The 22,336-nt window shown below is 44.2% G+C and overlaps 1 protein-coding gene across 1 annotated transcript in view; it reads right to left on the bottom strand.

Annotated features, from left to right (window-relative positions):
* CDAN1 (codanin 1) overlaps nucleotides 1-22,336 on the bottom strand; it is a 237,335-nt gene that overhangs the window by 18,091 nt on the left and 196,908 nt on the right. The window contains exons 24-25 of the mRNA XM_085627237.1: nucleotides 2,244-2,351; nucleotides 1,865-1,928 (exon numbers count right to left, since the gene is read on the bottom strand). Of these exons, the coding sequence (XP_085483363.1) occupies nucleotides 1,865-1,928; nucleotides 2,244-2,351 (172 nt within the window). The remainder of the gene's footprint in view (nucleotides 1-1,864; nucleotides 1,929-2,243; nucleotides 2,352-22,336) is intronic.

Below are 22,336 nucleotides of genomic sequence, written 5' to 3'. Positions count from 1 at the left end.
CTGGGGCCATATCAATCGGCCAAGCGTTCACTTCCTTGTGGGGTTCCTCAAGGCTCCTCCCTTAGTCCGACACTTTTTAACATCTATGTGTCGGACCTTGCGGGTGTGATCAAAGCATTCGGGATGAGCCTAACCTCATATGCGGATGATACGCAACTAGTGTTGGCCATCAAAGGTGACGGGCATGAGGTAGCAGAACGTTTTAAAAACGGTATGGTAGCAGTCGGAGAGTGGATGACAGATAACTGTCTGAAACTTAATTCCGATAAGACGGAGGTGCTCATCTTTGGTTCTCTCTCCCTGAGATGGCCCACTTCCTGGTGGCCGTCGGCCTTTGGTACTCCCCCTACTCCGACCCTCAAAGTCAGGAATTTGGGAGTTACCTTTGACAACCAGCTCAACTTCATGGCTCATGCAAATAAGGTCGCAGCCACTGCTCATTATAAACTCCGAATGATAAGGAAAATCATTCCTTTCCTGCCAGATACTGCTGCTAAAACTTTGGTCAGTTCTTTAGTGCTTTCATCACTAGACTATTGTAACTCTCTTTTTCTTAATGCCCAAGTTAGGGTTATAAAAAAACTACAGACAATACAAAATGCTTCAGCGCGTCTTCTGTCCAGATCACCAAAGTTTGCTCCTATCACTGACACCATAAGAACTTTTCACTGGCTGACCATCCAAAACAGGATTAAGTTCAAGTCACTTTGTATAATTTACAAAGCACTTCATGATCAGGGGCCTCGCCTCCTCAAGGACAAGCTTATTCCTTACATACCATCCAGACAGCTTCGCTCTTCCAATCTGAACCAACTAGTGGTTCCACGCTCTAAAACAGTGTCCTGGGGTGACCGCCGGTTTCTAGTCGCCGCCCCAAAGATATGGAACACTCTGCCTCATCACATTAGAACTTGCCCCTCACTTTTACAGTTCCGTAGGAAGCTGAAAACCTGGCTGTTTAATCAGTGATAGTATACCTTTCTCCTCTTGTTTCCCATGCCTCGTTAAGAGACACCTGCTAAGGTCTAGCGCCGAGACGCCTACGGGTATTCGTTCGCGCTTAACAAATGTCAAAAATAAATAAATAAATAAATAAAATATTCAAGTGCAGGGGCTATCACTCTGCTAAGCACTCCTTGAAACTCAAGGCTTGAGAAAGTCTTCCTATATTTTAGAAGAGTCCTGAAGATCTAGCTTTTCCGTACCCATATTTGAATCAACATGTTATGTCTTTGGCCCTCCACCTGCCTCCGGCCCAAAAAAAGACAATTCCTCACATTTGCAAGCAAACCAACTGGTCATGCAATCGTGATCTCTATGTATCACCATAAGAAATTCAACTTAACCCACTTTTTAGAAACTGGCCTGATGTCTCAATTGAATACACCACACGCTGTCACTTTGTCAGGATCATGGGAGGTACTGAAGTCATTTAAGGACTTAACCAGTACACTGAAAAGATCTGTGTTATAATCTACTGTTTGCCGTTCCCCTTTGCCTATGTATCTCTTCCCTACTGCTCAGCCAGAATGAGAGTTAGTGTGCTTGGTAATGTCTGGAATGTTGGATGATTGATGATGTCGTGGAACGCTTGGGTGACTGGTGAGGCTGTGAGTGCCAGTTGGAGTGAGCAGGCTGAGCAGCAGGGAGGATGCTCCTGGTGGGGCATCACCTGGACTTCCAGTAATCTACCTAAGGCTGTACTTGAGAATAAACCTACAGCATACCTATACTTAACCTGGCTACCGGACTTTTATTTAATTACAACACTGGCGACGAGGATAAAGATGCTTGCTTGCAAAGCGCGAGGACACCCTTGGTCGCATGCACCACTTTACAAAATGAATGCAGTATCTATACTTACTTAGTAAGGAGGCTAGCTCAGCAGTGCACTTGGCCAATTGCGGCTCTGTAACATGAGACAAGTACTGAAACAAAAACAAGAATGGTTCAATAACTACATCATGAAGGAGGAGATTAGTTATTAAAAGGCCCTCAAATGCAATTGAAATTGCGGTGCCTAATTTAGATCTACACATCAAAAGCAACATTGAATACAACTGAGTCGGAAAACTGCAACTTGATCCAAGACATTTGTTTACTTCAAATGATGTTTATACTTCAACATTTAGTAAATTACATTTTCATTCTTTTAATACCTTTTCTGAATTTGAGTTGGCAGAGGAACTTGTCTGACAGTCTCAAGAGTCCAAAAATAAGGAAATATAATTTGTGATCATTACCTTCCTGCACTGAAGTGTTTGCCTCAGTCTCTGAAGCAGGCTCTCGAGCTGGGTGTAAGACACAAACTCGTCATCGCTTCGGGGGCCGACTGTGATACAGAGCACTTCCTATTGGGGAAAGTAAAGAAGGAACAAGGAGTAGGAACACTCAAAGCAGACCGGTCGTTAAAAATCAAGAAACAGGTATACTAGTTGAAACAAGCAATTGTAGTTGCCTAATGCCCTCTTGAAATAACCAGTCTCAAATGACCCTTGGCTGCACGAGTCACCATAGTTACTGATGCCACTCGATCAAAGTTCAGTGGATCCCCCGCCATTCTACTCTGAAGTAATTTACCTGCGAGGAAAATAAATCTACTTGTGGGAGAGCTTCCAAAGTTTTGGGAAACACACCCAGATAGATATCCCTAACCCAGAGGGAAATGTTTGTCACACTCCCCAAGAGAAACAGAAGTGGCAAGGGTCTCACATTTATCGGTGATGAGTTAGGGTCATTCAGACTCAAAGTTCAACAGGCCAGACAACCCAGTGGGAGGAACTCTTATCTGGAGGGAAAATATACATAAAGAAATGCATGTGTGTGCGCGGACCCATTTCCTGTACATAAAGGAATGCATGTGGGTGCGCGAACCCACTTTCTGTACATAAAGAAATGCATGTGTGTGTGCAGACCCACTACCTGACCTCTGAAAACTGTAGAGACACAGAATAGTTAGTATAATGCAATACAAGCTTCATTTTGTAATGAACAATCAGGTCATAGGTCACCTGTATAAAATTGATATCAATTATAATTAAGGCTCCCTGTTTTCAGTTTTTACTGATTTTTACGGATAAATACAGACAGATAACAATTACATTTTCTGTCTGTATTTATTTTTATATGTAGATAAAGACGGAAATTAGGCTGTTTTTTAATGATTCTAAATGCCATGATTGCCAGGCCAATAGCTGAGTGGATTGACAGTTAATTTGGTTAAACACGAAACAAACTTTAGTAATGAGGCTTAAGCAGCAGGAGATGTGGACGATGTCGATACTAAAATGTTCATATTTTCATGCAGGTGCATTGATTTATCAACCGTGGGTGTTTAGATCATTGAAACCTGTCAGGGATTAAAATGAGTGCACATTTATCGATTAAATGTGGAAATATACTAGTTCCAGCTTCATTGTTTCACAAAACCCCCCCAAAAAATGGTTTGCTACAGACAAAATTAGCAACAAATAAATATGGTTATATAGAGCCGAAAATGTCACAAAAAAAATACCATTAAAACAGGAAACCCTAATTATAATAACCTATGCAGTCGTAATCAAAACTCAAATGAACATTAAAAATACCCAAAGCATTTTACATCACACATCCCTACTTCAATTAATAGATTAGTCTAATTCCTACCTAATATCTATGAATATATTTGCTCATATTGTTTGCTCCATAAGTGATATGATATTGAAGTCTGTAAATTCTCTAGCACAAATATTCAAAATCATGGCTCCTTCCTCGCATGCCTCAGAGCTGTTGCCCATCAGTTGGATACTGGCTCTCTGATATATCAACTTCTCAGCAATCGCGATCTGTGTGAGTCGCTCCTCCGAAATCTTCACTCCTCTTTATACGGTTCCTCCAATGATTCTCTTTTGAGAAAGAAGGGTCTACTCCATGCGCACCCTTTCACATCATCGCTCCATAAGAGTAGCCAATTACTGTTTCTGGATCTACAGAAGGCTAACCAAATGTGGCTTTTCTGTTTTTTCTTCCAAAAAGTGACCTGTGTAAGGCAAGATAATCCTTGCAACGTCGTAATGCAACTTTCAGAAAACTTTTAGCTTTGATCCCCTAGGGTCATATAGGCGCTATATAAAACTTTTACATAAATAAATAAGTAAATGCAGTGATAATGTTGCACAATAGGGCATGGAAAAGCCTCTTTTGGTAGCACAAATAGACCTGAAAGTAAGGTGTATATTAATACTGCGATAACAAGCATTAATTAGTATTTCATTCAGAATGTTAGCTTTTTGGGTCCTATGCCCGTCACACACATACTCAAAGAGTTCTTCCATGTTTGGATACAATCAGGTCTGGCTTGGAAGTAACATGTATGTATTTTGTGGAAGAGCTGTGCCACACACGAAGGCGCCAGAAGTTAGGGTATGGTCGCTGGTTGCTATAATTTAGTAAGGCACTAAAGTTAACAACTGTCACAAGCAAAGAAACAGGGTGGCACATCGACTGATCTCAAGAGGTTCCTACTGTTCAAGCGGATTAAGAAAAGCTGTCAGGAGGGAAATCACCTGTCTCACTCCGACATTTTTCCTTTCAGATCCCAGAAGTCATCTGGATTTCTTTTTTAGACTGTATTCAATGGGCCCCTCATCTAAGAAGCCATTCGAACAACCACCACAGTGGTCTACAACCTTAATGTCTCCCCAAACCCCAAAGGAGGGATGCCCTCCACGACGCCCTCCCTTCCTAACTGCTGGCAGCTTGCATTCCAAGGATATACATTACATACATTAGATCTCATATTTAGCAGAGGTGGCAATGTTCATTTCCTCGTCAATCCCCTATGGCCTGGGGTTGTTTGCAATCTGATCCAAAGGGACCTGGGCTGCCAGTTTCAGACGAACTACACCCACTGCAGCAGTATCAGGGCTGGTTCGGTCTCTGTTTGAAGTGGGCAAAAATTGATGGAATAGAATGCACCTACAGGGACTGCTAGTGGCTTGGACATTTGGAAGCACACCAGCCATCAACGTTGCATTTTCTGCTATTCACTTTTAACCAGCTAGATGTTGTACAATCGTGGAACACTGTCAGGTTGCCTTGCCTTTCTTTAACAACAGTTAGATCTGATGTCCCCTTTTTGTGTACATGTGTGTCATCAGCATATCAACCTTGTACCTCACACAGTGGAGACAGGTGGATGTTAAATAGTCCAGGAGAGAGTGAGGAGTCCTCTGGGACCCTATAATGACATTTTGTTGGTATTTCGCTCACAGGCACTAATTTGATAAGTTGTTGCCTGCTGTATAAGCAGGAACCGAATCATACTCCAGTGATCGAAGATGCCCCAGATATAGTGGCTAAATAATCAATTAAATCAGAGTGGTCCATGGTGTCAAAGGCAGCTGAGAGATCCAAGAAGACAGAGGAGTGTTCCTTATCAGCCCGGTCTAAACTCTTGTTTCAAGTGTCAAGAACTGCTGTTTCCATTCCAGGCCGGACACCAGAGTGGATGACGGGGGTGGGAGTCCAGAAAGGGTTGTAGGTGTGCCACCACCAATCTCTCCAAGGTTTTACTGAAAACAGGGAGCTCACTAACAGTTATATTAGTTACCACTTATGGAAGGGTGCAATGAGTTTTTCCACAAGGGGGTCCAAACCCCACTTTTGAGATCAGTAGGGACAACCTCCTCTGAGAAAGGATTGTGAAGCTCTGAACCAGTATTTCAAAGCACATGTACGTTTTTTCAACAGCCCGGCTAGTACTGGATCAAGAGGGATGCTCATAGGCTTGAGAACTAGGAGCAGTCTTGTGATAGATTAAGACCCGATCTCCAAAGAAAAGAAAAATAATATATGGGCTTGGATCAGACATTTGGTAAGGTCATCCATTTAACAGTCATGGAAAACCCTCTCTTGTGTTGTAAATTTTGTCTGTGATTGAGGGCCTGATGTAGATCTCGGTGGAAGGGTTACTCCGTCCCAACACTGATGGATATCCCGACTGCCGAAATATAAATCCCATTATATCCTATGTAATTTATATTTCGGTGTACGGGATATCCGTCACCATTGTGACTGAGTGACCCATCTACCGAGATCTACATCAGGCCCTAAGTGTTTAAAGTATCACACAAAGTTAGTGATAATGGTTTTACCAGCTGCACTTGTCAAATGTTGAAATAACAGTCTGGTTACACAAGTGGCTTGCTCAGTTATAGATCTCCAGTACTTTCAGTTAGCTTGCATGATGGCTGCCTTGTAATTGCCCAGAAGGTGCATATAGTGTAGTTTGCCTTCAACTTGATGTTTACAGCATTCTTTTTGGCTTTCCTGCAACCTTGTTTTAACTACAGGGTGATCCAAGAATTATTGCAGGGCTGAACTGGATACACAAGCAAGGTGTACTGTTTCTAGGAATTTTATAATTTCCAAATGCTTCTTCACATGTCCATGAATCAAGAACATACATTAGCGACTGATGAGTGGGGATCAATATAGGATATTTAATTGGCGAGTCTAAAATTTGTAATAGGACTGGTTAATGTATAATGCATTCACCACATAATGATCACAAGTGTGATAGAACCTGTAGTGTAGGTGATGACTGTTCATGAAGAACATCCAAAGTATGACTTTTAACATATTAGTCTCAGAATGTAGTGAGAAACCCATGTCTGCCATTTATTTGACCCTGTTTTCCTATTTGTCATCACTCTATAAATTAAAGTCACTTAGCAACACAGCAAGCCTTTGGTGAGATTACTGATGTAAAGTGTCTAGTTATTTGTTGCTTGGGATAATGGCATAGTAAGGTATGAGGCTGATAAATATTTCTTGGAGGAACATAGCCATGGACAGCTGTAGGAATTCACAAGCAGGAGAGTTTGGTCAAAGTGCAGTCCAATGTTCTGATGAATAAGGACTACGCAACCTCCTAACCCACTGGTTGCATCCCTTGGTCGATGTTAAAACCCAGGAGGAATTGAGGACTGCAGTAAGACAGTGTGATGTTTGGCTATCTAGGTTTTAAAAGGGCTTGCACAAGTCCAGATTCGTTTTGGGGATTAGATGATACATTTATGTATCATGCTTAACTGATCATAATTTGTTTGGTAATCCCTGGTGTCATGTAGTAAATCATGGGGTTTGTCTAATCAGAGTAGAACTCTCCTACGGGAAAGGTGCAGCAAATGAAGCTGTTCAAAGATCAGAAAGGTTGCTCTTGTAAAAGATCCATTGCCACGAATGATGGGCTCTGCCCAGTGCCAGTCAGATTTTACCAAAGTGAGGCAAAGTAAGGAGATATAGAGTGAAGTTTGGCCAGTGCTTTTGGCAGGTGTAGCCAGCACCCTGAAGCGAATCGCAGTAAGGAGCATTAAGTCCTAAGCTGCTACACTTTGCTCTGCGTCTATCTTTTTTACAATTTTGTTGTCGATTTCAGGTAGTCATTTAAAAAAGTCCTCATATTAGCATACAAAGTTCATACATACTAAATAGGTATAATACGATGATTCTGGAATGGATGTATTAGTAAAAAGTAAGAAGTAATTCATTCAGGTGAAGATCCAAATGTGTAACTAAAATGCTAATATAAGTAATTTCTAAAGTATCTCTTAGTTTTTTCCTCCCTTTCACCAACTATTATAGTGCTTGATTGATCATTAAATTCAAGGGCGCTCTTATAATTTGATTTTTTTAGTGCACTATTTTTCAAGACACATTAATACTCAAGTTTACAAATCATTATTTGCTTCCTATGCATGAAGTCAGTGGACAGGAGTTAGTATACAGCGGGATCTTAACATAAAAAAATGTTTTAAATGAATTTGCTATATTAAACGGTTTACAAGTAGTGTACTCCCCAATATATTAGGTTTAATTGTGACTAACAATCTCCGACATATATCTAAAGGCAGCCTTCAAAAACGTTTCTAAGCTTTGCCATGCCCACATCATACGTAATCAATTTCCTATGTTATCACTGAAGCATCTGGAGCACTTATTAGAGATTGTATTATTAAATGCATGCAAAAGGGCAGGCGTGTATTACACCATCCAATTTGAGTAAAATTGCTTGCGTTTTACACTGGCGCCACAAAGTCAGGATAAATTGAACTTGCATATTTCCAAATAAGTGCACGGAGAAATAACTGGTCCGATTTTGGATAGCCTATTCTGGTAAACGTTCTGACTTTAACAGATTTTACAAATGAGCGCCACTGGCCAATCCCAGAAAATGTTCTCCTGTTTGAAAATATTTTTGGAGCAAATTCAGCAGATTCTGTTATCTACTTCATACAAATGCAGACAGAAGAAAGACCATTAGATAATAAGAAAATAAATAGATTATTACCATTGTGGAGTGTATTTTTAACAAGCCCTAACCATAATTTTTATAGTGTAGTAGGAAATGCTCTATTGATCCTCAATCTATTTTCGTTCGGGACCTCTCAATTATTGGGGAGGCCTAAACCACAACATTCTCGAAATGTGTCTCTGAGTGTATCAAAGGAATATTGTATGATTTAAAGCTGGCCTTTTTAGGTCTCGGCTAGCGAAGGCTGCGCTTGCGCAGTCTCGCTCGCGAGACATAATGACTTGGAGAAGAGGGGCTTGAACCCGCCCCTCTTCTCCCCTGTTCTCCATTGGCTGGCCTCTTGAATGCTGGCCAGCCATTGGAGAAGAGGTCCGTCACTCCGAACAGGCCCCGTCCTTTTCGGATTCGGGGGCGTGTTTTTTTCAACTTTTCTAATTATCTCCTCCAGCCAATGGCAAGAGGAGAGAAAAGCAAAACACGCCCCCGAATCCGGAAACGCCGCTGCCTTTCTCCGAGGCATTTCTTCTTCGCCTCGGAGAAAGGCGGTGGTGTCCTGGCGTCCGGACGCATTTGTTAATTTCCAATACTTAGTTGCTCCCTCACCTGATCTCCTTGTTCGTAAAAGGGCCGACTCTCTCCAGCTGCTCTAGCTTGGTCCTCGATTTGCTGCTGCACTACTTTAGCCATGCCGGGGTATTACTCTGTACACCAAAGGGCTTTTCTGTGAGTATCCCAATGGAGACAGGAAAACAGGAAGATGCTTCGCTGGTGTGTCGGCTCTGCACCGTGTGTGAGTTGCAGGGTGTGGGCTCTTGTATTTCCGGGGTGTGTTGATTGATGGAGTTGTATCTTCGCTGGCGTGTTCTGCACCGTGTGTGAGTTGCAGGGTGTGGTTTCTTGTATTTCCTTTGGTTGTTGTTCTGCTCCGGGTGGGTCATACATGAAGTTTCCCTTGCATTCAATCTCTTTAGGGTGATTGACAGGCGTTGCTGGTCTCAGCCTGTTGGGCCGGGCCTGTAGAGGCGAGGTGACATTATAAGGATTACTGTTATTAATGCACGGGGTGTTTCTTGTGTCTTGTACAGCGCCTCGCATAGCACCGCACCTCTAGGCGCTCTCCACGGCTCGGGACGTGAGACTAGGTGACTGGCCCGATGCCCACGGGAAGCAGCGGAGACGCGGATTCACTGCACAACCCGCACGTGGGTCACACTTTGCACATTTAAACAACGTGTGTCCTTCTCGCCGCGCAGAACTGGATCTAAAGTTACCAGGAAGGCAGCGTGCTGAAGGTGACACAACGTGTGACCCTGCACAAAAGTGAACTGCGCTTTACCCGAGCAACAGGGGGCATTACCCAAGCGGATCTCACCAGATGCAACAGCAGAGCTATCTCTCAGACAGATGGCAGGAACAAAAGCGCCCACCCCAGGCTTAGATGGAGGCTTTGTGCAGTACAATTACCCCCAGGGTAACTGTGGAAATGGGGAGAGGATGTGGTCTGTCGGCTGCGCTGCCGACTTTGGTGCTGGAAACCAGGGTTCGAGCCTCGAGGTCGCGTCCACATCCTGTGATTCTGGGCAAATCACTTAATCTCCTGGTGCCTGAATGTGTAATGTAAATACGCTGCTCATGTACAGCGCTCCAATACATTCGGGTCGAGTTTGCGCTATATAAAAGATGCAAAATAAAATAAAAAAAACACGGGTTTTTACTCCTAACAGGCGAGAGTGCAGAGATGTTCATAGACTCGCGCAGCAGAGCTATCCCTCGCATTACACGGGACAGCGGAGCAATCCCTCGCATTACACGGATTGCACATAACGGGACAGCGGAGCTATCCCTCGCATTACACGGATTGCACATAACTGAACAGCGGAGCAATCCCTCGCATTACACGGATTGCAGCGGCACGAGGGGGCGCGCGTGGCAGCAGGACAATACAGCTGCAGTGCAAAGGCCAATTAGACGCTCCACCCACATTGTTTTTCAAGGCCCAAGAATTTGGCGAATTATCGGGTTAAATAAAAAAAACAACCTGATTTCACCATCGCACGAAAATTCAGAAAGAATAAGAATTCAAATGGAATTCCTCAGCTCAGCGGTTCCACAGAGATCCAAAAAATTATGGGACGGCAAACGGATCAAGTAGTAACCATTTGCACTTGGTCAACTGGACTAATTCATATTATTATTATAATTTTTATTATTATTGCTATTATTGTTTTTTTTAACGGTTTGCATGATTTAATTTTGGATGTTTCTCGGTGCTGTAAAAGAACAGGCATTACCATTATCCGATTTAACTATACTTTATTTATCGCCCTCAGAAAGATAAATGTCGAACAGTAGAGCTCGAGAACAACAGAACGTGAGGTGCAGCAGCTAAAGGAATTCTAATTGCTGGCAGTCGATAGTATGCTTCTTTGTTTTCCAAAAAGGGGACAGCCTCAGTACTAATGAATTGAGGTTCGGTGTTCTAGCACACGTAGCGTGACTGTGTAGGAATATGCTACTTACCAGTATGCATCTGTTCTTGGCATGTAGAGCTGCAGAGTTGTACACTTAGCATAGATCGCCATCTGGTGTTGGGCCCGGATGTTGGCAGTTTGTTTTTGTTCTTTGGACAGTCTTTGGAAGTCACGAGTTCGGTGACTCCTCCTTCGGTCCGTACTGCGCATGGGCTTCGGCTCCATCCTCAGATTGTTTTTCGCCAACAGGGAAATGATGGAGCGTAATAATAACAGTGAGAAACCCATGTGTGTTGTATCTAAATAAGATGGACTGGAACGGATACAGGTAGCCGGGGAGGCGGGTGGGCGTGTACAACTCTGCAGCTCTACATGCCAAGAACAGATGCATACTGGTAAGTAGCATATTCCGTTCGAGGCATATGAGCTGCAGATTGTACACTTAGCATAGATTATATAGCAGTACCCAACCTTAGCGGCGACCACCGGTATCCGTTGCAGCGGTTTGAAATAGTGTCTTTAGTACAGCCTGGCCCACACTAGCTTGTTGCTTGGAATGCACGTCTACACAGTAATGTTTTGTGAAGGTGTGCGGTGTTGACCATGTGGCTGCTTTGCAGATGTCATCTAAGGGTATGTTCCCTAGAAAAGCCATAGAAGCCCCTAGCTTTCTAGTAGAGTGGGCTTTAGGTGGAACAGATGTTCTTTTTGCCTTTTGATAGCAAATTTGTATGCACTTTACAATCCACCTAGCTATCCCTGATTTAGAGATGGGGTTGCCTTTATGCGGTGGAGAGAAGGAAACAAACAATTGTTTAGTTTTCCTGAAAGGTTGTGTTCTCTGTAAGTAGTACAGTAAAGCCCTCTTAACATCAAGTGTATGTAGAGCCCTTTCCGCAACAGATTGAGGTTGCGAGAAAAAAACAGGTAATTCCACCGATTGATTGAGATGGAAGGGGGAAATGACCTTGGGCAGAAACTTTGGATTTGTACGAAGTATCACTTTGCTGTGATGTATTTGTAAGAAGGGTTCCTGTATAGTGAACGCTTGTATTTCACTAACCCTTCTAAGGGAAGTGATAGCTACGAGGAAAGCTGTTTTCCAGGTGAGGAACTGTAGCTCACATTTATGCATTGGTTCGAAGGGCGGACCCATTAGCCTTGTAAGAACTACATTTAGATTCTTTACAGGGGAAGGTGGTGCCCTGAGAGGAATTACTCGTTTAAGGCCTTCCATAAAGGCTTTAATAGCGGGCACTCTGAACAGTGATAAATGCCGTCTGTTTTGTAGATAAGCAGCAATCGCTGCTAGGTGTAGGCGTATGGATGAATATGCCAGGTTACACCTTTGAAGATGGAGTAGATAGCATATGATGTGCTGTATGGATGCATCTAAAGGGTTGATTGTATTGTTACGGCAGTAAACAACAAATCTCTTCCACTTTGCGGCATAGCATGCTCGAGTGGTAGGACGTCTGGCTTCCTTGATAATGTTCATGCAATCAGGGGGAAGGTTAAGGTACCCAAATGCTAAGATTTCAGGAGCCAGATCGCAAGGTTGAGCTGAGCTGGGCCCGGGTGCCTGATTTCTCCATGGTTCTGAGTTAGGAGGCATGGGGACAGGTGCAGTTTTTGATGTGGTACCACCGATAGCTGTAATAGTGTGGTGTACCACGGCTGCCTGGCCCATGTTGGGGCTACCAGAATGAGTGTGAGGGAGTGCTGTTGTAGCTTCCTGACCACTAATGGAATTAGCGGGAGAGGTGGAAAGGCGTATGCAAATTTGCCTGACCAGTTCATCCATATCGCATTGCCTTTGGACAACGGGTGTGGGTATCTGGCGGCGAAGCTTGGGCACTTTTTGTTTTCGTGGGTGGCGAAGAGGTCTATCTGAGGATGCCCCCACTTGTGGAAGAATGGGCGAAGAACTTGTGGATGCAGTTCCCATTCGTGTAGTTGTTGCGTTTGTCTGCTGAGCAGATCTGCCATGGTGTTTTGAACGCCTGGAACGTGCTGTGCCAGGAGAAAGATGTTTTGAGGAATTGCCCATCTCCATATGCTCTGGGCCAAGCGGGAGAGCTGGGGAGAGTGTGCCCCCCCCTGTTTTTGAATATAATACATTGCAGTCATATTGTCTGTGCGAATGAGGACTGCTTTGGCTGAAATCTGTTTTTGAAAGGATTTTAGGGCTAGAAAGATCGCCAAGAGCTCCAGATGGTTGATGTGGAGCGACTTTTGCTGTGGCGTCCATAGACCTTGCATTGTGAGGTGTAGGAGGTGCGCTCCCCAGCCGGAGAGCGATGCGTCCGCTGTTAGAATCACCTGAGGAACCGGGTCCAGGAACGGCCGCCCTTTGGAAAGGTTTGTGGTGTTCCACCACTGCAGAGAGTGATGGGTGCGGCCGTCCACCAACACCAGATCCGTCAGCTGTCCTTGGACCTGGTTCCACTGTTGTGCTAGGCACTCTTGGAGTGGACGCATGTGGAGTCTTGCATGGGGCACTATGAAGATGCAAGATGCCATCATCCTTATGAGCTTCATAAACACTCTTGCTGGAAGAGAGTGCTGAGGAAGGAACGTTTGGCGCAAGGCTTGTATGCTTGCGATTCTGGCTGAGTTTGGATAGGCAATACCATTGGAGGTGTCTATAGTGGCCCCGAGATATTGCTTTGTGTGAGATGGTACGAGGTGGGACTTTTGGTAGTTCACCGTGAAGCCTAGCTGGTGGAGCAGTTGGATGGTGCTGTTTGTATGTTGCACACATTGGTTGTAGGACGCGGCTTTTATCAGCCAGTCGTCTAAGTAAGGGAAGACGTGAATATGTTGACGCCTGAAGTGTGCTGCTACTACTGCTAGGCATTTGGTAAACACCCGTGGTGCGGTGGTGACCCCGAAGGGGAGAACTGTGAACTGGTAATGTTGACCGTCCACCACAAACCTGAGGTACTTCCTGTGAGAAGGGTGTATTGGAATGTGAAAGTATGCGTCTTTCAGATCCAAGGTAGTGAGAAAGTCTCCTTGACAGAGGAGCGGGAGGACTTGCTGTAGGGTGACCATGTGGAAATGGTCTGAATGTATGTATGCATTTAGAGGCCGGAGGTCCAGAATGGCCCTCAGGGTCCCGTCTTTCTTTGGTATCAGGAAATACTGAGAGTAGACCCCTAGATTTTGCTGATTGACGGGGACCTGCTCTATAGCGTGTTTTTGGAGGAGGGAGAGCACCTCCTGTTTGAGCAGTGTGGAATGTTCTTGAGACATTGGACGTTGCCGCGGTGGGATATTGGGTGGGGTAGATGTTAGCTCGAGACAGTACCCTGACCGAATAATTTGGGTCACCCATTTGTCCGATGTTATGGATTCCCAGGCGTGGATAAAGTGTTGTAGTCTGCCCCCGACCGGAGTGGGATGGTCTGGGGGGAGCGGAGGGAAGTCATTGTGCGGGCGGGGTGGCAGAACGTGTGGTGTTAGTTTTGCCCCTGCCCTTATTGTTGTTGCCCCTGTATCCACCCCTTTGGTAGCCCTTCGAGAAGGTATTTTGAGGAGGGGACTTGTAGGAGGTAGAGGCGCTATCGGTGGAGTAGCCTCTGCCTGTGCTACGAAAGGATGAACGCCGAAAGGAGCGTTTAGGGGTCTGTGATTGTAGTGCCCCCATAGACTTTGCTGTGTCCGTGTCCTTTTTCATTTTTTCTAATGCTTCGTCTACCTTTGGCCCAAAGAGATTGTGTTGGTCAAAGGGGTGATTTAGTATGGATGCCTGGACTTCTGGCTTGAACCCTGAGATCCTGAGCCAGGCATGACGACGAAGCAGGACACTAGTATTTATGGCTCTAGAAGCAGTGTCCGCTGCATCGAGGGCACATTTAATGGAGGTGTTAGTAATTAGCTTTCCCTCCTGTATCAGGTCAGGAGCTTTACGTTTGTGTTTTTCCGGGAGGTGCTGCATAAGAGCCTCAAGCTCATCGTAGTGTGCTCTGTCATAACGCGCAAGCTGCGCTTGTGTATTCGCAATGCGCCAGATGTTCGCGGCATGCGAGGCGGTGCGTTTACCAGACGCATCTAGGAGTTTTGATTCCTTATCTGGCGGTGGGGCCTCACCTGAGGACTGGGAGTTAGACCGCTTTCTAGCTGTGGGCACAACTAGGGAATCTAAGGGAGCAGGGCCCTTAATGTATGTAGGGTCTGTGGATGCCGCCTTGTACTTTTTTTCTATTCTAGGGTTTAAGACCCTGGCCCTGACAGGGTCTTTGAACACCTCTGCAGCATGCTTGGTGACACCCTTAAGCATGGGCAAGATGGCTGTGGACTTATCCTGAATATCAAATGTATCCAGTAAGAAGTCGTCTTCCACTGGTTCACTATGCAGTTCCACACCGTGGTAGTGTGCTGCTCTCTGCACTGTGGTGAAAACCTAGTGAGTCCTCTGGGGGAGATGGCCTGGATGGGTAGAGGTCATCTTGAGGCACATCTGGTATGTCAGGGTTTTGGTAATCTTCCCATGGGTCTGGGGTCCCCGGTGGTGTGGGGTCCATTGGGGCGTCCGCCGGGTCATAATCTGGATCCCCGTAATCCGGATCTGGGGACGGGGTCGGGGAATGATGAGGCAAGGGTGGCGGAGACCTGGGAGGGAGAGGAGGTGGAAGAGGTGGAGGAGGAGGAGGAGGAGGAGGAGGTGTAGGAGGTGGTGGGGAGGGCACTCTGAGAGGAGATGTGGCAGAGTCCTTCCGCTTGGGCGGTGGAGGAGGAGCTGGTGTGTCAAGACGTCTTTTCTTGACAGTTAAAGTTAATAGCCCAGTCTTTGGATCCTTTGATAAGGTCTTTTGATAAGGATCTGGTGTAAAAAGGTCCGGTGGCGCCGAATCGTCCGGTGGCGCCGATGTTTTCGGAGCCGAGGACTTGGGTGGTTTCTCTGCGCCATGCCTTTTTGGAACCTCCGTTTTTTTCGGCGTCGAGGTAGGCTTCGGCGCCGGAGCGTCGGTGCCGAGGGATTTGTGCTTGTGTTTTGTCGGCACAAAGTCCAGGCTTCGGCACCGGTGGCTTCGGAGTCAAGCTGGGCGTCACTTTTTTCGGTGCCGAACGGTGTTTATCGGCACCAGGCGTCGGCTGGCTCGAGCCCGAGCTGCCGTGAGTCTTGTGAGGCTTCGACACCGGGCCCGAAGGTGGGGTGATAGAAGCTGCGTGTTTGGTTTTACCCAGGCCTGCAGGCGAGGGTGTAACCTGAGTCTCTTTGGTTTTGGGCGCGGGGGTGGGAGGGGGTAGAGTACTCACGACCCTCTGCGCCGGTGTGATGTCCTCCAGGTCGGAGTCGTCGGCCTCGGAAGCGCTGATGACGTCTTCCTCCTGCTCGGTGTGTTGTTGCCCCGAAGCTCCGGTGTCGTCTCCGAAGATGTCCGGTGGAGCTGCGGTTGATGAGTGCGCCATGGTGCGTCGAGCTCTTCGATCCCGGATGGTCTTTTTTGATCGAAAAGACTTACAGGCGGGGCAGTCTCTAGCCTCGTGTTCTGGAGAGAGGCAACGGTTACACACCTGATGGAGGTCGGTGTGGGGAAATTTAGACCCACATTTTGGGCACTTTTTGAACGGAGTCCTTTCCATCGGCCGGGACCGGAGTCGAGGAGGGCCCGAAGGCAGGTGCCGATGTGTGGAATGGAGAAAAGTGCCGCTTCGAGAGATGAAGATAGATGAAGAAACTCGAAGAACGAGGATTTTCCGTCGAGGCTGGAACCGTAGAAGTTCGAAGCCGGAGCACGAAGTATCACATCCGAGCCTGATGGCGGAAAAAAACAATCTGAGGATGGAGCCGAAGCCCATGCGCAGTACGGACCGAAGGAGGAGTCACCGAACTCGTGACTTCCAAAGACTGTCCAAAGAACAAAAACAAACTGCAGACATCCGGGCCCAACACCAGATGGCGATCTATGCTAAGTGTACAATCTGCAGCTCATATGCCTCGAACACACCGTTCCATTTGCAGCGCCTGTAGGGGAGGCAGAATTCAGGTGGGAAAAAAACACTTTCAGATGCGCCGGTTTCCAATTTACAAACACCGCTTATAACGTTAGAGAAATGTCCCCCGGCATATTTTAACCTTTAGCGAGTGCCTGCACATTTTACATTAACACAGTCACGACCTTACGAAACAGCCTAAAACTGGTTCAGAGCAGTGCAAGAGAAGTATTTCGCTCGAATCACAGATGTGTGCACCAGGGATGTTAGGCTGTCAAAACACAAATGTAAGCGAAAGGAAAATATGAGGCTTTTTATTATGATCCTGTCGTTGTGCTCAGCTGGAGTGATTTATGGTCCAAATTAATTAATCTTTATAATTTTTTTCCCGTTAACAATAAACAGCAAAAATACGCAATCAGAAGTGAGACCTGGTCTGCAGGATAAGGGTTCCTGTGGGGGCGGGGGTAGGGGCGGCACTGGGAGAAATTAGGGACAGAGCGGGAAAAAAGTCAGTTCGGGAAAACTGCTCTAAATTACTTGCCGCCCCTAGCGCCTGTAATTTGAATAAATGTAATATTACAGTCGGGAGAGAAAATCAAAGGAAATGTGGGGTTATGTGAGGCCAGGGGACGGAACAACAGATAAGGTTTGTGTCTCCCACATGGAATTTGCTCCGGCAGAGGGCAGGACACGTCTCAGCAGCTTCCTGATGTTTCAGACCTAACCATACAAAATCCTGAGACCAATGAGTAATCAACATGGCAAACCTAGAGAAAACCTCAACAGCTTCCTTAACTTTCCGTTCTTTTGCAAGGCAGAGAGTAACGACTACGGCAGGAGTGTTCGCTGACCAATCGCCCCCACTATGGCCACCTCAGAAACCTTTCAGATAATCTGTCAATTTTTATTAGTAATTTATTTTTTAAATGCTTAATTTTTAGTGATAAATGCAAAGATCGAGAAACAACGGTGCCACTTCTGCTTTGGCTCCCAAGATCAATGTGTATGTGTCTAGATCTATGTGTGTGCGTGGTTCTGTATGTGTGTGCGTGTGGCTGTGTGTGTATGCGTCTCTGTGTATGTATGTGTGGCTCTGTGTGGGAGGCTCTGTGTGTGTGTTGCTCTGTGTGGGTGCCTTTTTTTGTAGGTGGCTCTATGCGTGGGTGGCTCTGTCTGTGTGTGGGTGGCTCTGTGTGGGTGGCTCTATTTGTGTGTGGGTTGCTCTATGTGAATAGCTCTGTGTAGGTGGCTCTGTGTGGGTGGCTCTGTGTTTGTGGGTGGCTTTGTGTGTGTGGCTCTGTGTGTGGGTGCAAATGCAATAGGTCTCGCATTTGAGATAGATTAAGCTATTGACATTGTAAATAACAATGGCGTTTCTTTAAATGTTTAAAAAATAAAAACAAACAAAAAAAATGTCATGAGCAATGCCAATAGCTCTAACTTTAACAATGCCGAGACCATTGCATTGTAAATGCTTGTTTATGTGAATCTATTAAAATCTTTTGAATTGTTTTTGAATTGTGAGGGATCCTAACAAAGCTGAACATTTAAGTCACCCAGCATTAGACGTAATAATGAATTATCTAGATGCACCTGATCAGTTCCCAATAAAAATCTAGAAAAATTATTGGTGCTAAAGCTGCTTCATGATAACATTTAATATTATGGCGTGTGAGCTTGCCTTCATTTGTATCCATATATAATAGGCTAATATGTTGTTTATTACTGAACAAAACAAAGCTACTGATCCTGCTTTCTATTTGGTAAAGCATTTAGCCTATAAATAGCACAGTAAAGCAGAGAATAAGAAAACAAAGTGTGGGAGAATGGCCATTTTAACAGGGGCTAGTCTCCCCAGGATGGACGGTTGGAAATTCTTTCACCTGTTAGTAGCATATTCACTTTAATAAGTGCTGGGAAGAAGTTACGGTCACATAATTCTGAAATATCTTCTGTAAACTAGACTCCTAGATACTTTTTAAGGCATCTGGTATAACTAGCCTTAAACATTTCTGGAAGAACTGTAACTTAAGTTTTAACTAACAGGGCCTCACTTTTATTTGCATTTATTTGATAACCCTCTAAATCAGTGAAGGTAGCAATTACATATAAAGTCTATTTTATATTGTATTGCTTCACTTGTAGCAATAGTGTGTGTAACTTTCATTTAGCCATTCCATTATCTGGTGACATTATCACCGGAGATGTTCGAATTGCTATCACCAATCGCTCTGGACATATAAAAGAAAATGGGTGAAAGAGGGCACCCCTGTAGTGTACCTCTAGTAATTAACACAGATCCTACACTCTCAGAGCTTATTATAATGGAAGCTAAAGAGCAAGTGTTGACCTCTTGAGGTCGGGTGGAAGACCCATCTTATTCAAGATGGTGAAGAGATAGTTCCAGCCCCCAAAGTCAAAAGCCTTCTTTGCATCTAATAATAAGATTACTGCAGAGACTTCTTGTACAGTGAATACATGTATGGCTTAATTTAAAAAATATGCATTATTAACAATGTTTAGTTTTGGAATAAAACCATTTTGATCTAAATGGACTAACTCGGAGATGCACTGCCTTACACTATTGGTTATTAATTTAGCCAAGATTTTATAATCCCTATTTAAAAGTGCGATAGGCCTATAAAACTATTCTTCTGGCAGCTTACCAGGCTTTAAAAAGCTAACTAACACCCCATATTTAAATGACACTACCAGCCATTAAAAGGTGATGAAAGAACGTTTTTAGAGGGGCAATGTGTTGTGTAGCAAATGCCTGATAAATTCAGCTGGGAGGCCACTTTCCCACATACTTCTTGATTCAGGAGATTAGCTATAACATCCATAATTTCCACATCTGAAAAAGGCTGGTTCAAGAAATTACCAACTTCTGCATGGAAACGAAGGGCTGCAGGTTTATCTCAAAACGTTTACATTTATTCTTGTCAATAGTGCGATTAAGTGGTTAAGGAGTGGCATTATATTGTTAAAACACTAGTGATATATTTTCTATTCCTTTAACGAGGTGGCCATTGTTGGAATTGATTATATAATCTTTTTAATTTCTGGCCTTCCTCTTTAGCAGTTGAGCATTTTTCCTGTGTGTTGTTCTTCATAACTTTTTTGCAGTATTGTAACCACATTGAAAATATTTTCTTCGATATAGTGCTATGGCTTCCTTGCTTCCAGACTGGATAAATCTTTGTTCAGAACGGCATAAGGAAATTTTACATTTCACCAAACTTTGCCTTTTTCTCTTACGCATCATTGTGACTATGAAATAATCTTCCCTCGCAGTGTGACCTTAAATGCTTCCCAAACTATTTAACTTTTGGCTGAGTCTTGATCATCGAGCAAAAAATGTGGTATACAATTCTGTAAATTGATAATCCTTTCACCGTTCAATGAAATCCTTTATTACTGGAATTTTAAATATAGGTTAGCACGGTCTATTTTGTAGGTCAGTACAATCCCCAAATGTACTCTGATGGATACTTCAGAAGTAGATAACATATAAAATCTTGGACCGACACTAAAACAGATCTGGACTATGATTTGTGAGAAATGTTCCAAAAGCTTCCATTTGACCTCATTACAAGCCCATATAGTTGGCTGACACAATTCTTTGAAAATTGACATACACTCTTCAGGTACTTGTAATCAAATTCTAAGAGCTCAGATGCAAAATCACTAAATTGAATGATTTTAGATTATGGTGAGGAAGCAAACTCCTTTTTTTGAAAGAGTAAGTATAATTGAAGGCAATGCTTGTAAAAAGGATGGAAGGACTCTAGCATCTAGCAGGAGAGAGAACAATGGTTGGAAGCAATGAGGATCAGTCTCACTGGTGCTGGGCACATCTTGCCAACTACATACAGCATCATTAGAAGTGCGGATCACCAAACAATTTATCCACAGGACTTTCTGTAATAACTGGGGTCATAGCCTGGAGGAATTCCATTGGCAGTTTTTGTTGTTGCATGTGGAGTACAGTTTGTGTTGTGGGTTCTCTACCTTGGAGAGGAGCATTTTAGAATGGAACGATTGATCTCCTTTTAGTGAGTCTCTTGGGGCCATCAGAAGATATGCAAATTTGTTGTCCACTCCTTGCAGATATCCTGCCAGTAGTTGAATATTGTCACAGTGAGCCCAATGCAAAATTGATTGTGCCATCACTGACGCTGACGCTGAAGCGAATGAGTGCCTCCCTGCTTTACAATGTCATTCATGGTAGTTATGTTGCCTGACGGAACCAATATCTTTGTAGTTCAGCTTTTTCTGGAAAGCTTGCAGTGCCAAATGAATCACATGTAGCTGTCTAATTGGGCACGCTTGCGTGACCTCCTATGAATCGTCATTCTCTGCATTTATGATACCCAACTGTTAACAGATGAGTCTATGCTGAGGTTACTTGTGGCAGTAGGTATACAAACGATTGGCCCAGTAACAAATTTGTCTGGTTCCACCATTGAAGCTTGTGCTGTATCCTCAGCTCCAACAGCACTACATCCTCGCAGACTCTACGCATTGAGCTGTTAGATATTTGTGTTAGATATTTGTGTAATGTACGCACATGAGAAACTGTGCTGTTGGAACCAGAGCAATGGATGAAGCCATCATTTCATCAGTGTCCTCGCTGTTAAGATGCAACATTTGATAATGGTGAATCAACTGTTCAAAAGTTATCATTCTCTAGTGGTGCCCAGATTTTTGCTGCTATAGAATTTAGGTAGGAGCAATGTAAATTCTGTATTGTGGTGATTATGAGACTTCACACTTATGATGAACCCCCCGTCTGAAGCAGATGAATAATGTGCGGAGTACGTTCTTGACACATCTGTTGAATTGTCTCATTTTTACCAGCCAGTCATCTTGAATACTGCGGACGTTCCTTGAACTGCTTCTGTTGTTCAGCTATGTTCAGGCATATTTGAGGGGACTGTTTGTGCTCTTGGTCATTGTGCTCTTTCATACAAAGAGAGTTATTGTTGTAACAGAACCATGGGCTTTGCAGTATTAATGTTTCTAATCTTTTTCCATTAGGTTCAGGACCAAAAATATGTTCCCCATTGATGGTATGGCTAATCCAGATATCTTAAGCCAGACATGTCTGCAGAGGAAGAGGCTAGAAGTGATTTAACTACATGTCGTACCAACTGCATCCAAAGCACAGTGTATCCTGGCATTGAAAATTGTCTTCTTCTCCCTAGGATGATTTCTTCTGATCTTTTTTTGATGAGGCTCGGGAAGATGATCTAGCATGTAGGCTTGAAAGAACAGGTGAATTTGCGATACACAACTGAATTGCCACTCAAACTAGCTATAACAATCTTTTTGTTTGTGTATCTGGGGGCAGGAACTTACCTATGCCCTGCATAAAGGTTACTTTTGCATACGGTATACATGACTATGGAGTCAAGATGTACAAAACCTTGTATGAAGAAGGTGAAGTGCAGATTCAAACATACCGCCATCCTAAGGCAAACAAAGTACTTTTTGAAAGTTTTGATGTACACTTTTTAACAAAAAAGTGTTCAACATGTGAAGAAAATGTTTTTTCAGTGAAAATTAAAGTCTCAATTTGATAGCGATCTTCCTCATCCACATGCATAGTTACTCCGTGGTG

Source organism: Triturus cristatus, chromosome 9, assembly GCF_964204655.1.
Source record: "Triturus cristatus chromosome 9, aTriCri1.1, whole genome shotgun sequence".
In the NCBI taxonomy this organism is placed as follows: Eukaryota; Metazoa; Chordata; class Amphibia; order Caudata; family Salamandridae; genus Triturus; species Triturus cristatus.
Note: the sequence above shows the minus strand (reverse complement) of the source record. Positions and strands in the feature narration are given on the sequence as shown.